Below are 15,924 nucleotides of genomic sequence, written 5' to 3' on the forward strand. Positions count from 1 at the left end.
CTTTGAATTTCATCTTGTCAGTAAAAAAGAAAAATGACTTTGAAAAATGTCTTTATTTTAAATGCATGATTTCTTCTCCATTGTGCTGTGCTGTAGGGAGTGAGAGTGATAGTGGTGGCAGTTTGTTTTTAAATGTATGCTTTAATAAACAGAATTTATAAAATAGCATATGGAAAATAATATAATCGCACAATAATAGCCTTGAGTTGTGATAATATATTCAGAACCATGCATCATTTTTTTATATTGATGCAGGCCAGCGAGTCCTTTTAAGGAGATGTACACATATTTTGTTGTATGGTAAATTAAGCTATTAAGAAACTAATTCAAATGAAATACAGAGCTAACAAGCCAGCAAGTTAATCTGAATTGTTAATACATGAAGAACAGGCTAGAGCATCAAGAGATTTCAAAATGAGGCAGTGTGAGAGGGAGAATAGCCTGCATGTTATGGAGCAGCCACTAAAGCATGATGTAATCCCTTTTGCAAATCCAGGTTTCCCTTCATTCCCACTCCAGGTTGTCTCTAAATTACAGCGAGTTCCATGCTGAGCTGGACCAGAGCCAGAAGTTTCTCATCTCACTGTCTGTGAGCTGCTGTATTATTTTTTTTCATTCTGATGCTTGCAGTGTGCTGAACTCAAAAGGTTTTCCAGCCCTCAGATTATCCAGAGATTTCACACTAGAAAACTAAGGTGGCACTGAGGAATATTAACAGCAAGATCTCTTGGCTTTGCAGGTGATCAAGAAGCCGCACTATGCATCTGGTAATGTATCGTACAGTGTTGTGTTTTTCATCATTAGTGGAGGGAATGCAGCGTTCTATAATTTTTTTCAGGGATGTTTTTGCATTACATTTGGCAGCATTGTCAGTTTATGCCAATTAAGTGTAAAGATGCCAAAGGTGTGCTGTTTTGTTTTAGCTGACAGCTAGAGATAGACCTGCTGCCTTGGGGAGCTTATTCTTTGTAGTGCTGGATTCTTATTGTTTCCTTTTCCATAGGAGCATGTATTCTAATGGATGACAAAAAAAAAAAAAAAAATCTGGTAACAAACAAACCAAAAAAAAAAATACAACATTGTTAAACAAAGAGGGGAATAGTGGATTACAGAAGCATTCCGGAAAAAAAAAAAAAAACTTTTAGTATGCAATACACTCTTGTTTGTTAGGGGATTGTATTCCAAATGCTTTTTATTGCTGCTGTTGGTCCAAGTTGCACCTTTTTTTATAGTGATTTAATGTTGTGCACTGTGACACTGCAATCACTAACAGCGAGGTGCTTGCGGTTCACAGAAACCCTGAAGAATTGATTCATTGTAATGGTTGCAGGGCTCTCAAATGGCTTTCTACAACCTTCTCTTGATTAAAAAAAAAAAAATCAGTTTTCACCCTGGAAAAACACTTTTTAAGTGGCTGTAAAATAAGCATTAGGCTGTGTCCTGTTATAGATCTGTGCAACACAGGCACTACGACATTTCAGTAACTGTTTTCAAAAGCTTTGTAATGTATCACACTGTATTATACTGTAGATTGCTCAATACTGTGCTCAAGCAGGCTGTGCAAACGTATTTAATGTCCTCGGAATTCAAGTTCACATGGCAGTTCACATGTGGCTGAGAGACCCTGGCATGCAGAATAATGAGACTGATGTGTTAGAGCAGCTGGGATAGTTTTTCTATAGGGGTTTCCCTGACACTATCTTCTCACTTGTCTGACACGTAACATCTACTCAATTCATATAAACAATGGTCAGTACACCAGTGGGGAAGGGTTAATGGTACCTCTCTGTAACAGGTTCCCAGTCAAGGTGTTTAATGGTCCCCTTTTTCTCTGTAAAGACACTAATTGCTTCTTGCTTTGCGGGTTATTAGTAGGTTGAGGGTTCTGTGAGGTGATGCGTTTGAAGGGAGTCAATTCAATTTTAATTTTTGTACTCTGCTACCAAAGGGTTTCCCTTTTATGTCAGAGGATTAATGGCAGTTACTAACATTAATTCTAATGGTGTTTCACACAAAAACTGTTGTTGCTACCTGCAAAGTAAAATAGAGGTATTCTGTCTATGTGGTGTTGACTGTTGTGTTGAATTATCTTGCAAAATGAACAAATACTTTGTCTAACATAATAACGAAAACAAAATACCAATAAATATCTGTTTTGCTGACAATGAATTAATATAACCTTGTATTTGACCATAAGAAACACACAGCCAGTTATGAAAATGTCTGATAAACATAAAACAGGAGACTAAATAATATAAATATTTAAAAAAAGAAAAATTATTAAAAAGAAAATCTGCCGATTTGACGTTTGTATGGACCCCTACAGCTGGCAAATGGCTGTACATATCTATTGTAGAATAATGGCTGCTACATAACTGTTACAGCCTCAGTGTGGTAGCTGGTAATAAACCATAACTTACAGTGAAGAAACTTGTATGTGTATGTTTCTCAGTATGCCTATTGTATATCAATTACTGTGTTTAATAGATAACAATGGGCATGCTTCATGTACTTGTGAATGGAAATTGATATCTCATCTTCCATCTGCTATATGAAACATTCAGTAGTCTCAGCCAGTGTAGTTGTTATTAATGATTTTCCTTTTTTAATATAACAAAATATAAAAAGGAGCTAAGGGCTTTTAAGACCCAATTTATTTTTGCAGCTTTCGTAATAAACGAGAGCTTACTACAAATACAAACCCAGATCAAGAAAGAAAGAAAGAAAGATTATTATTATTATTATTATTATTATTATTATTATTATTATTATTATTATTATTATTGCTGTTTGTTTATTTATTTATTTATTGTTGGGGCTGCTAAAATCAAGCGGTTTTCACAGATTTCCAGCAGAAGCTGTGCAGGTTAAGGACAAAAAGTGAATTATTTCCTCAATCGTGCCTCAGATGTATTATTTAAGAATGATCAGGAATACATTTCTTTAAGGAAGATCCCTTGGGATTATTCACCTCCCTTAAGGACAGTTGGGAGAAGGCATTCTTTAAAATCTTCCAAAGACCTTCTACAACTTTCTGTTCATTAAAGTTGATATATTCAGTAATATATATTGTTGACCTCAGTAAGCCTTATATAAGATTGCTGTACTGTTGGAAAAGTTGCATGGATTTACTCCCATTTAATTCTACTTGATTGTCCAAGCTTACAATCCCCAGATGTTTTTTTTTTTTTTTTTTTTTTTTTTTTTTTAATAGTTAAACCTCAATTGTGTACTCCCTTGTTATGGCTCTTTTGCATTTTCCATGTGCATGTATTCCAAGTTTATGTACGATCTCAATAACAGGGGGGCTAGAATGGGTTTTCAGTAAGTGATATAAATCAATGTTCAAGCAGTCAGCTCAGTCTCAGTTTGTGGAGCTGTGGTCCAAACTGCTTCAGATGACATCTCTTATACAAAAAGTGACAACCTATACCTGACTTATTACACTGATTTAACAACAGACTATGCTGTTCATTTTTACTTTAGTCGTTTATGATTGTGATGACAAAGCCATCTGTTAGACAATATCATTCTAGTCTAATTCTCTGTGTAGTAATGAGTATGGCGATTGAAAGGAATACACACCTACATGTAGAGCTACTGTGTGGCATGTAATGGTTTTTAATGCAGAAGCAGTGATTCCGAACCCATCTGCTTAGTCTACAATAGGTTACAGTTGTAGTGGAACCACTTCCTGTGTGCTTTATATCTCAAATAGTTAGTGCCTTGCTTCTGTTTTCTGCATAGTGTGTGATCAACTGTTTCCCTTCCTGAGCTTGCTCAAGCACTTCACTTTTTTACCGTGGCAGTCGAAGTATACAGACAGCAGCTGAAGCACCACATATATTCTCTGAAACCATTCCTCTATTACAGCCCTTAGTGACACTAAATCAAACATTGCAGCTGAGGGTGCACCAAGTAATGTTTATATGTAGTGTTGCTGGACTTCATCACCTCCTGCAGGTTTATTAATCAGGGTGTACAAGCTGTGTGGTGTGTGCCCTTACTGTAGATAGAGCAAGGTTGGTGCAGTAATTCTCTGGATAGTCTAGGCTGTTCATATGAAGGATTGGGGTCTGTTGTGTGCTTCATATTCTCATACTGGATCTGTACAAGCTGGCTAAATCTGCTGGAGTTATTTGATGACAAGATGAAGCTGGATGGTAAACCTCATAGCAATGTCATATATATATATATATATATATATATATATATATATATATATATATATATATTATATATATTTAAAGGTATGTTCTCTACATCGGGTAACGTCATACACTTCAATTAAGCAAAGCGGTGGTTCTGGCAAGGCACTTGTTTTTAACCTTAGGTCAAATCACGTAATGCATATTTTAATGAGCTTCTAATACCAGAGCAAATTTTCTCTCCAACAGCTAGTATCTTATTTGTCTTTGGATAAACAATAGGTCCAGTGATTGACACGGAAGGGATTTATGTTTTATCTATTACATCCCTGCTGTGCTCCAGAGGCCTCCTCCTCCTCCCAAGCCTCCTCCAGGTTTTTGACTTCACCTAATTGGGGAGGGCAGGAGTACTGGGAAAGACGAGGACAAAGGAATGTAATGTAAAAATATGTACAAAGCAGTAATGTTGTCTAGTCTAAACTTTAATAAAAACTCTCATGGGTTTCCTCACTGAACACGTAACTGTCCCTGTACTTGATGGAGTTAAATCCAAATGCAGACTTCCGGTTATAAGCAGGAATGATTCAGAAAGTTGATGTACCTGTATCTAATCTGTGTACGGCACATCTTCCTGTTAGCAGTAATGTGTGTCAAGCATCTATTACAGCTATTAAAGCAGATCATACGGTCATGAGACGCGTACTATAAGTGGCATGTTGCTGCAAAAAATGTTTAGTTTGATAATTTCTTTTTTTTTGCATGTTTGGCATATTTGCATTCTACAAGCAATGTTCACTTCTCCTTTTATCATGAACTGGCTTTTATCTTGTTCCAAACCCTTTCCCAGCAGTCTGGCATCATTCTTCACTGCTTCAGTTACCAGGTTTTCCAGCTGTTCTGGGGAAAGCTTTGTTCTCCTCTTTGGGGAATCATTGTTTTGTCCAAAGACAGCTGCCATTGAGTTATCTTGCCTTATTAATTTCTGTGCACTTCTAAAAACAAAACAGAATGACTATAGGTGGGTATGAGTTGGTGGCAACACACAGTGTTGGTGTTTAATTAAAAAAAAAAAAGTGTGTGTGTGTGTGTGTATATATATATATATATATATATATATATATATATATATATATATATATATATTATATATTTTTTTTTTTTTAGTGATGTTTTTTTGCATGTTTAATTTTTCCCTTGGTACATTTATGAAAGGGTTTGGCAAACATAGCTAGGAATATCAATTGGCAAAGTACCCTTGGCTTCCTACAGCTATCAGAAAGCTATGTTTTAATTTCTAATTAGACAAAAGTGTTGTGCCAGAAATCTGAATAACAGCATTTATTCAGGAACCCATTTTTTTCTGGAAATTGCTGATGCAAACCAGTGGAGGTTTTATGAGGTGTTGATTAGAGGATCCTATTAAAGCTGTAAATATCAGGAGATTTAATCCTCTCTAAGACACTAAATCCATATGGTTGTGTAAGCTTCACATATTCATTAAAATTACATTGATCTGTGTAATAATTACTAGGATGTATTCTTGAGATGGTCTTTTACTGTATGTTGGCTTCTTTGCTACATGAATTCCATTTCATTGTACACTGTCCAGCATTTCTGATTTTTTTCTTTTGGTAATATACAGCTCTTATTTTTTTCTGATAATACCTTAGAGAAGGTGAGTTTTAAATTAAAACATGTGAATAAAGAAAGATTCACTGATGGGATTCATGTATATATCTTTCTTTTTGTTAACAGTGTTTAACATACCTTAGATACACGATGAAAGCCTACGCTTAAGAGTTGTGGTGAAGGAGTCTTTTGTAAAAAGTTGTCAGGATGTTAGCAATTATTTAAACAGTTGTAGTAGCACATGAGGAACCCCGCTGCTTACACTTTCAGTCCCAAATAAACTGAAGAATAAACTCCTTTTCTGAGTATACATGAGAACAGCAAAACATGTATTTTTTACATCTATTTTTACACTATCTGAGACTGGGACCTAGGAGTGCTGTGAAGTTCCAACGTGATTTCCAACGGCCTATGTTAACATACAGTATGATGCTAAGCTAAGGTGGGACCTCCAGCTCCTGCTAGGACTGAAAGGGTTAACTATCATACACTAAATTCCTCGGGTGGTCCTGATGTAGTTCTGGTAAAAATAGAGCAGCAGGAGCATGTATTTTCTTGACTTCAAACCAAAGCGAATTTCTAGTTATTTAATATCATATTTGAAATAACTAGGTTTTACATATTTATGGCAGCCTTCTGAATGTAATACTATGTAATTGAATGGATAACATAAAATGTAATTATGTCCAATACCAGCTTCCTGCTCCTTCGAGAAATATGAAATACAAGATTCTGTTATTGCTTCAGGGCTTGTGTGAAATGCCTGGAGCCAGAACTGATAGCGGCTCAGTAGCCTGTATTTACTATGTGAAGGCTGTAAGCAGGTGAGTAAGTACACTAAGTTGTAACCTATATGTGTACGGGGTGGATACAAATGGGACCAGTAGGAGGTAAAGTGGAAATGAACTGTACTTAAAAAGGAACATCTGTACATTTGTGTGACAGAACTGTACAAGCAACCAATAGACTGATTTGCATTAATACATTTGATTAAAACAAAGTGATTTAAAGTATTGTTCCAAACACTGGTATATAAACAATTTATAATTACATTTTTTGAAATTTTAGACCAGTTTTTGTGAACTCCATGGAGTTTGAGAAGCTGCCTGCCAAAAAAACAAAACAAACAAAACAAAAACATTATGCATTCTAAAATAGATACAGTACAAATACCTGGTATTTGCTGCTGGTGGTGAATATCCTAAACAAACTATGTATTAAAGGGTTGGAAAAAAAAAAAAAAAAAAAAAAAAGAGAAAAACCTGGGATATATAAAACACTTTTGTAAGAAGGGGTTTGTCTCTGATTCATTTGTTATGCAATTGAAATCATTGACATGGATTTTACAGCAAGGCAGTCGCAGTCAGTATGACTGTCCTATTTTGATAGAGGTTTGGTGGGCGCTTCCCTAACCTAGACAGAGATCACAGAGGAATGGTTGAGCTGCAGTACCTATGCCTATTGCTCTTAGTCATAAATGAACTATTATATGCTCTGCATCGTAGGAAAAAAAAAATTAGTCAGACAAAAACTGATTACTACAAATATGTGTAAGAATAAACCATTGTATTAGTTCGAGTTAACTGGTTTCCATAAGAGACACAAGTGCTATCAGATGATTGCTTTCACTTCACAAATAAAGTAATATTTCACTCTGGTAATAACAGAAACAGTCTTTTAATTCCACTCTCTCATTAGTAGTATTTGTTCATTGAATCACTGCGGTGATAACAATCGTGTAATACACTGCAATTGTGTAAAGCAATTTACATATATATTAAAATTATACATGTTGGGGGAAATAAATTACTGCTCAACTGGATTTCAGTTTAGCTTAGCGCCATAAGCATTCTGTGTAGAATTTGCAATCTCAAAATAATGCCTAATGCGCTTGTTATTTATTAATTCCTATTACTTTGTGCTGGGGCAGCTAATTATAATGGAATTCCAAAACCTTCCCTTGCTGTGCTTTGAGAGGCAGCATGATCTACACTGCCCTTTTCTGCAGTAAAGAACCGATCCTGTTACCCTTTAATTGACAACCTTTTGCTTATGTAGACCTCTGTAGACTTGAGCATTTTCATGACCTCACTGTGCTCCCTGGGGTTCAATACAGCCGGGATTGTTGTATGGCGCATGTTATTTTACCAGGGCATGTTTCTAGAGTGGCGGTCTGTCCTCTAATAGAGGTTGGTTACATTCTTATAGCACATATGTTATGTGCAGATCGTGATTTAGGAGGTGGTTGTGGAGCTCATACTGGATTGAGCCAGGCAGATGGTGTTTTAATTTATAATATTTAATCTATAATAATTTAATTTAACATTTAATTTATAATATTTAATCAAGGTGCTTTCAATTTTACATTTTGTTTCAATCACTATCACTCTGAGACATTCTAAGTCACAGCCATAATATTGCATGCACTGTATATCATTGCAGGACTGCTGCATTGTTAATATTCTCAAATTTGTTAAGTGGCCATTACCAGATTGTAGTATACACTACATAACCATGTTTACTTTGTTATAACTGGATAGGTATCAATGATTCATGCTGTGAAGGTCACAGTTTCTTTAAACTAATGCTAACTATTAATAAGGTGTTGTACAGTATGCTTGCTTTGGAATAGTTCTGCTTTAGAAAATGCACTGCTAAGTTCCTTTGCAAACCATTCCCAATCTAAAGAGACATCATATTACAAGTTGCTAGAATACTCCTGGTGACACATGTGTCTGGCATATTTCTTACAATAGCTCGGTAATACCCTTCATGCATACAGTAATGATTTGGAAAACAGCTACCTTTTTAATGAAAGTCATTATACTGTATACATATGCTGACAGCTCCGAGCTTAAACAACCCTACCATGTATGGGTCCTGATTTACTGAGTTGCTCGTAGTTTCAGGTTCATTTGTCAGGTACCCTTGTGAGTTTGAAGATGGTCACGCTCCTCAGCACTTGATATCTGAGACAGTCCTCTGTGGGTTCAAGCTCAGGGATAAACCTGCCTAGGTGCAGACAGTAACTACTGTCAATGCCTGTCAAAGGGTAAACATGAGAGCATTTACTACTTTGGGGCTTTCCAAGGATAATAGACTTATCCAGTAAATTTAAATGGTATAATCCTAGGATACTTGCTCAAGTATGCTGTAGCAAATTAAAACTTACACAAAATAGATATGCATAGTTCTGCCTTATCGATTCAGTGCTCCAACAGTTTTTACATTATCATTCTCAATACAAAGTATGTGTCGGCTCTCCTGCCAACGTCACCCTCCTGCCAGGAAGCAAATTAGGCCACCAGAACTCTTTCACCAATGCAGCAAATACATTAGGTAGAGCTAAATTATGAAGCTGGCTCTGAAATTATATAAAAACCCAGATGACCACTATTTTGACTGTTCTCTCCCATGGTTAATGTAATGAATGTACAACAGTTTCTACATGTGCGCTTGACCCGATTCTGTATTGACTTCAAGATTGCACTGTACATATGGAAAGGACACAGGGAAGGCATCTGCTAGATTATTGATTTTGCTGGTATAAAGCAGTTAATCCAGTCTGGTTTTAATAATATCAGGTGGGCACAGATTACACCACAGTCTCAAGTGAGGTAAACTGTGCCTTTTCTTGAATACAAAAATGTGGTTACTTCTACAAGCATGTTGTTAAAGGCACTGATGGCTATTAACAAAGGGTTAATTGCATTGTAATGACACTACCAGTTTATATTGTGTTCTATATTTATTATAACACTGTAGCAATATAATCTGTTATCAATAATCACATATTGTTTCTAACACATATGTATATAGATATATGTTGTATTATTTATTTAAAACATATCCTTTAATAAAAGCTAGACTGAGTAACGCTTGGTATTAATTCATTCAAACACTAGTAAGTTACCAAGAACAAAAAATCATTTTGAAAAATCATCAAATTGAAAGTACTTATATTTACTGTTCCCTTTAAAGGACATTAAAAGGGCATTGCAATCTAGTAATTACAATCATCTACCTTTTTAATGTTATTTTAAAAGGTTAGGGCAGCCTGCCAATTTAGTAAAACAGGAAAACCCTGCAACACTTCTTTTACATGTTAACGAGACTCTTAATGAATCACGTCCAATTCTATGCTGTATTCCAAGTACGTATCTGGGATATATAGTGAACCACATCTGCTTTCAATAAAGATTCCCCAGTACCCACTGTAGAACTAAGGGGCTCCAATTATGCAAATAGCACAATGTACCATTGTAATGGAAAAACTCAATGTAAAAACTTTTTCAACTATAGCACATTGTGAGTGTTTTATTATATCATGTGAATTCCGATGGATACGTAACTGACCTGTCTCCAGTGTTATATGTTAAAGCAAATGTAGATATAATATGTCATCATCATATAGCCTCTGTAGTCAATAGGTAGAACTGACAAGTGAAACTTATTTATTAGTTATTTTCTGCTTTAGTTCCATGTAAACCCTCAGGATGGAGTTCTGCATCTAAAAACTGTGACAACTGCCCTCCTAGGAAACCTAAAACTGCACACTGGGTTTGCTCTACAGATTACATATTCTGTGGTGCAATGCAGAGCTTTCTTTCTTTAATGCTACTTCTGCATTGAAAAATTGGTATCTTTTAAATCCTTATTTTCAAATAACTTGCCAGTCTAAAGGCAACATTCATTATGTTTTGTTACTTTTTACAATGAGCTTGATGTTCAGTTATTTATGAATGCAAATTGAATCATTAAGTGATATTGAAACAAAACAACAAAAAAAGTTGTGTTGTGTCATTATGCTCAATTTATCCCAAGCTGTATTTGGTAGTCAAGTTGTGCATCAGCTCTATCTACTCCAAGCTTAAGAAGCGTAAGGAAGCCTTTAGTGCTGACCTTCTACTCATGAACTTAGGTCTTTATGTCTCAATAAGCCATGATGTGAAATCACACAGTACACCCCGCCTTTCTGGAAAAATCGATTTGAAGAGGAAAATAACTCAACTCTTCTTTTATTGAGTTCTGGTGGTCCTATCCTGCAGTCTATCTCGCAAGAGTATTCCCAGGTGTGCCAAATTGTATTGAAGTGTGTGGTGGGTTGTGGTAAGGACTGCTGTCCACTACTGTACATTATGTTGAGACAACTTTACTGCTTTAGCTAGAGAAGAATTCAAACATCCTGATTTGGTGGTTTTAAGATTAAACCACTTTTTGTTTTCCCACTCTGAGGATGCCAATCCCCACCAACAGGGAGATACTGGAGGCTGGCTCCCTTATGTCTGTATGTCAAGCTTCAAGGTTTTTACAGTGTTAACACTTGTATGAGAAATTCTTTCCCACCAAGTAATTGAGACTATCAGAAATTATTGGGATATGCGGAATACAGCTGGAGATGCCAACCTGTCTGTTCGTACATATGCTTCACTTGTACAGGCACTGGTGTGGCCCTGTGATTTACCTTTCGATGACAGTGACAGCTCTTTGCATTTACAGCCATGAAGGAGGATGTATGGTACTAAAATCTTTTTTTTTATGAGCGAGGAGATTTATGAGTTGTTCTTACTGCTACCACAAGGGAATAAGTGCACCAAGTTTCCACAGTAATTATGATAAGAAGTCACTGCCTAAGGACTAATATTACAGCTCATATTCTCTGGGAATGCTAAAAATGAAAGATGCTGTGAATCAGATTCAACTGAGATGTCTGGAAAAAATGTATCGAATGTGACTAGCTTCTTGACCCAGTGAATTTTAGAGCTCTTTATTGTAAGAAATGTCTTTGTGGTTCTTTTTACCAAGTGTGTGCTTTTGCATTGCAATTTCCTTTATGGTGTTTCTAGTCCTGTCAACAACTTTATTTTTCATGCGCCATTACTGGTCATGCATACGGTATATTGACTTGCATCATGAGTAGTACCTATTTTGTGCTAACCTGACCTTCCATTAATTGGTCTACTAGCACCAATTATATTTCTTTCCAGCCGAGCGAGGATTTTTTTTATACTATGTTCTGCAATATAACTATATATATAACCAAATATATATATATATATATATATATATATATATATATATATATATATATATATATAGAGAGAGAGAGAGAGAGAGAGAGAGAGAGAGAGAGAGAGAGAGAGAGAGAGAGAGAGAGAGAGAGAGAGAGAGAGAGATAAAATGCAAATTAGTCAATAAGAATAACACTTTCCTTTCTAACCAAGTACTGCAAGAGTTTTATTACATTGTTGGTGTCAATATATTGCCTTTAATTTATTTTTAAGGTTATTCTGGCAGTTCATTTGCTGGATCAATATGCTGAAGGTGTGATGGAGTTATATAGAAGAACAAGCTGTACATAGAATCAAACAGACTACAGTGCATGTGTGTTTGTACAGTTGAAACTCATCTTTTTTTCCCAATGGCGGGTTTTGAATGGTGGATAGTCATCAAAAAATTTACACTCAGTAGTACATGGTAACTTATTAGTTAAGAATCATATCAGATAAAAGAGAACTATAACATTGAAATCCTTTCAATTATCTCAAAATGCTTGTCTTAAATTTTATAAGAGTTACTAGATATACTATTTTTGAGTGTTTTATAGTTATGGAGGGGAAAATCCTGTGCTCATTCCCTTGGGTTTCTTTGGGAATGATTTTTGAACCTGTACTGCTGCTGTTGCCAGGGTTCTCCTCCTGGTAAAGTAAAGGTTAAAAAAAAAAAAGGAAACTTAACCAGAATCTTTGCCGGTTGCTAGGTGACAGGTAATCAGATACTGTATGGGTTTGATAGAAACAAACCTGAATGCCTTTCTAGTTGAGTGTGCAGGGCTTGAAACCAAATTAAATAGTGCCTTAAACACTTGGTATAAATAGGATCGCTGATTCCAGGGTATTAGTAATATTTGATCTAACTATTCCCTCATTGCTAGCGTACCACCACTCACATTAATCACATTTATCAATGATCATTATCTATTGAGCAAGTATCTCTTCACTTACCAGCTAATTGGTATGTATATAGCAGTAGCACAGATGCAAAACGTTATTGTAACGCTGTTCCAACTTTAATATGCATGCAGTCCAGCTGTAACCATCATAATGTGATTTAAAGCAGCAGTGTTATTGCACATAAATCAATGCAATTACCAACATTTTAAGACAGAAATAACACTTGAAACTCATTTTCACTAGTTTATCTCCGTCACTCTCTCTTTAGACATGACTAGTCACCACTCCTGCTTTTTCATGCTTGAATTTTTAGTCTAATTACACTTTCAGTTGATGTACTGTACTATACTGTACTGTTCTCTCTCTCTCTCTCTCTCTCTCTCTCTCTCTCTCTCTCTCTCTCTCTCTGGATGTAAATTGACTGCACACCTGGTGGGTGATTGCATTTTCATGCCTTTCACTAAATTTGACCTTCTTCTGAATCCAATGTCTGTAGCATTTATTTGGCTGCATAGTTGAGGGGAGTTTTTTTTTTTTTTTTTTTTTTTTTAATATTACCATGGTTACTGTCTTAAGATAATAGTTTAAAGCAAAGGGAAATTTAACTTTTGTTAATAATGACATGGACCTTGTCCTCTTATATTACCTGGGATGCATACAGTTTAATCATTGATAATATAAATGTCATAGGTAAGGACATTTTGTACTGTTTTTCCAATGTGTTGGTGACTTTGTGTTTCCACTGCAGTAACTGCTCATTTGTTCCATTTATGTTGTCTTTCTTATTACCTGACCCACATTAATATTTTACAAGCAGTACAAAAAATGAATCTCAGATTAAAATATTTCTCTCAAGGCTCTTTTTTTATGATACTAAATTTAAACCCTGTCTTGCTGGCTGCTCATTTGTAAAAGAAAAAAAAAAAGCTTAAAGAAATCTGCTGCCAATGTGAATAAGAATATAATAGAAAGAGCAGAAAACTCAAGAGTACCTTTCAAGACTACTGGATTGTGTTGCTGATGCTATTTTCTGAATTATACATTATCAAAATGGATAACCTTGCTTAAGAGAGAACGGAAACACTAGTTATTCCTAACAGTTCACTTGTCTTTGTATTTTACCGGATGAGATAGAGTTTCTATTCAGAGCCACATTTATGACTAGTGTTCTGTTCAATATTAATGTTCCCAGAAGTTTGCATAACTCTTGAACTGCATAACTGCTGGTACTATGAGGGCTGCCAGGACTCCTAACATAGGTTAGTTTTTTTTTTTCCATTATTCTTTTTCAACACAAAGCTTATTCATCTCCATACATTTAGAAGACTTTCAAATATATTTGACATGACTCCTGTGTCAGCACTTTGAAATACAGCATACACACCATTTCTTTGTGCTGAAATATTTGCTTTGCATATTCATGACGTTACTTCAAAGGTTTTGTGTGGAGCAGCAATGATGGACTTATTCCCTCAAGGTCTTCTAAGTTCTTTTATACAAATCAGGTTTAAATGCTTAGGACATTCACAAAGCTTCTGTTCCACCAGTGTGGTAGACTTTCTCATTTTTTCTGCCAGGACTGTAAACCCAGAGGATACCACATTCTTGTTTTTAGGGCACTTAAATAGTTAAAAAAACACACACACTATATTTTAAGGACCACTTTTTTTTAGTTTATTAACTGTTTACAAACGTTGTTCAGTTTGAGCTCAAGGTTATACATTATCATCTTTATAAACTAATGTACCGGGCAGCGTTGTGTGATGCACTGCCCTTTACAGATTGTGTTTTCCTATTGGTGAGAGGAGGTTAGAAACAAATGCAGATTAGCCCAACTGTCAAAATGGTATGAAATACATGCATCCATTGCAATATCATGGTGTCAAAATGGTATGAACTTACACATAACATCCCTTGCAATACCATGGTGCTACTATATCAAGGCCATTATATACTATATGTTGTTCCAAATCACTGCTGATCCTTGCTTTTCAAAGGGGTTGCTTGGGTTTCACATATACTGGTGTTATAATGTTGCGAAAGGCAACCCCCAGATTGATAAAACACAGCCTGGGTACTTAGATGTGAAATTAAGTGATACATCCCAACATTTGGCACAAAACCAACATTTGATTTACTTGAGCTTTGATGACAGACTCTAATAGTATGTTGTCTGAGAATGTATCGTGTCAATAAAGTGACAGAATCTCGTTACTTTCAAAGACTCGTCTAGCTGAGATGCACACAGAAACAGCCTTGGAAAACTGATAGCAGTAGATGCTTTCATTTGTGTAAGTTATGGAAGTTGCGCTCCAAATCAGGTATAAATGACAAGTGCAACAAAATAAAACTCTGCATTGAGACACATTGCTGCATTAACATTAAAATGATATCAGTTTACTGCAGAAGCACCACTCTTGAATTGTATGCATACATCTGTATTGTTTACAAACTTCATACGATCATGGTATTGATCCTGCCAGCGATGCTAATCCACCATCCCCTACCTGTCAATTGAGCACATCAGAAACAAAGCTTGACTGAATAAACAGTGTAGGAAACCCAATCAGTTTAATCAATCTTTTTCTTGACCACATTCTGATTTAAGTGCTTCCCGATTTTGTAGTTGAGAGCCATGTTAAGAGGCTGTGCTATTTGTATGTTGCCTTATTATAATGAGTATACAAGTGTAATAGGAATACGCATTATGGTGCAAATGGGAGCCTTGATCATATATCCTAATAACCAGTTCCCTGGCACTGTAGAAAAGGCTGCCTTATAATGAGGGGGCACTGTACTACTTTTGGAGTTTTACCATGCTTGATTATATAAAAAATGTATTAACCAAAAAAAAAAAAAAAAAATGCATGGCTTACAATGTATATGAAAGTCTACAGTATAGTGTTCTCCTATAGACTGAGGTAGGACGACCCTGATTAACATTGTGAAGAATATAATTAAAAACTCTGTGCTAGTCATTCTCGAGTGCATCTGTGTCTGCATCTTCCTTTGGTACTTTTACTGTATTACGATTCACCATCATACAGTTGATAGTAATAGAAATATAGAACTTGATATAATCAATGAGAGAGAACATCAATTACTTCACTACCCTAAATCAATGCACCTTTAACGATGGACACATTGGGCACCTGAGAAATTGATTGCTTTTGTTTTGGATGAGATATAAATCC

At 35.7% G+C, this 15,924-nt stretch overlaps 1 protein-coding gene across 1 annotated transcript in view; it reads left to right on the forward strand.

The window, feature by feature from the left end:
* Positions 1-743: 743 nt before the first annotated feature.
* LOC121323075 (schwannomin-interacting protein 1-like) overlaps positions 744-15,924 on the forward strand; it is a 163,218-nt gene continuing 148,037 nt past the window's right edge. Inside the window, exon 1 of the mRNA XM_041263808.1 lies at positions 744-767. Coding sequence (XP_041119742.1) covers positions 759-767 — 9 coding nt within the window. The 5' untranslated portion in view covers positions 744-758. The remainder of the gene's footprint in view (positions 768-15,924) is intronic.

Source organism: Polyodon spathula, chromosome 11 (assembly GCF_017654505.1).
Source record: "Polyodon spathula isolate WHYD16114869_AA chromosome 11, ASM1765450v1, whole genome shotgun sequence".
Classification (NCBI taxonomy): Eukaryota; Metazoa; Chordata; class Actinopteri; order Acipenseriformes; family Polyodontidae; genus Polyodon; species Polyodon spathula.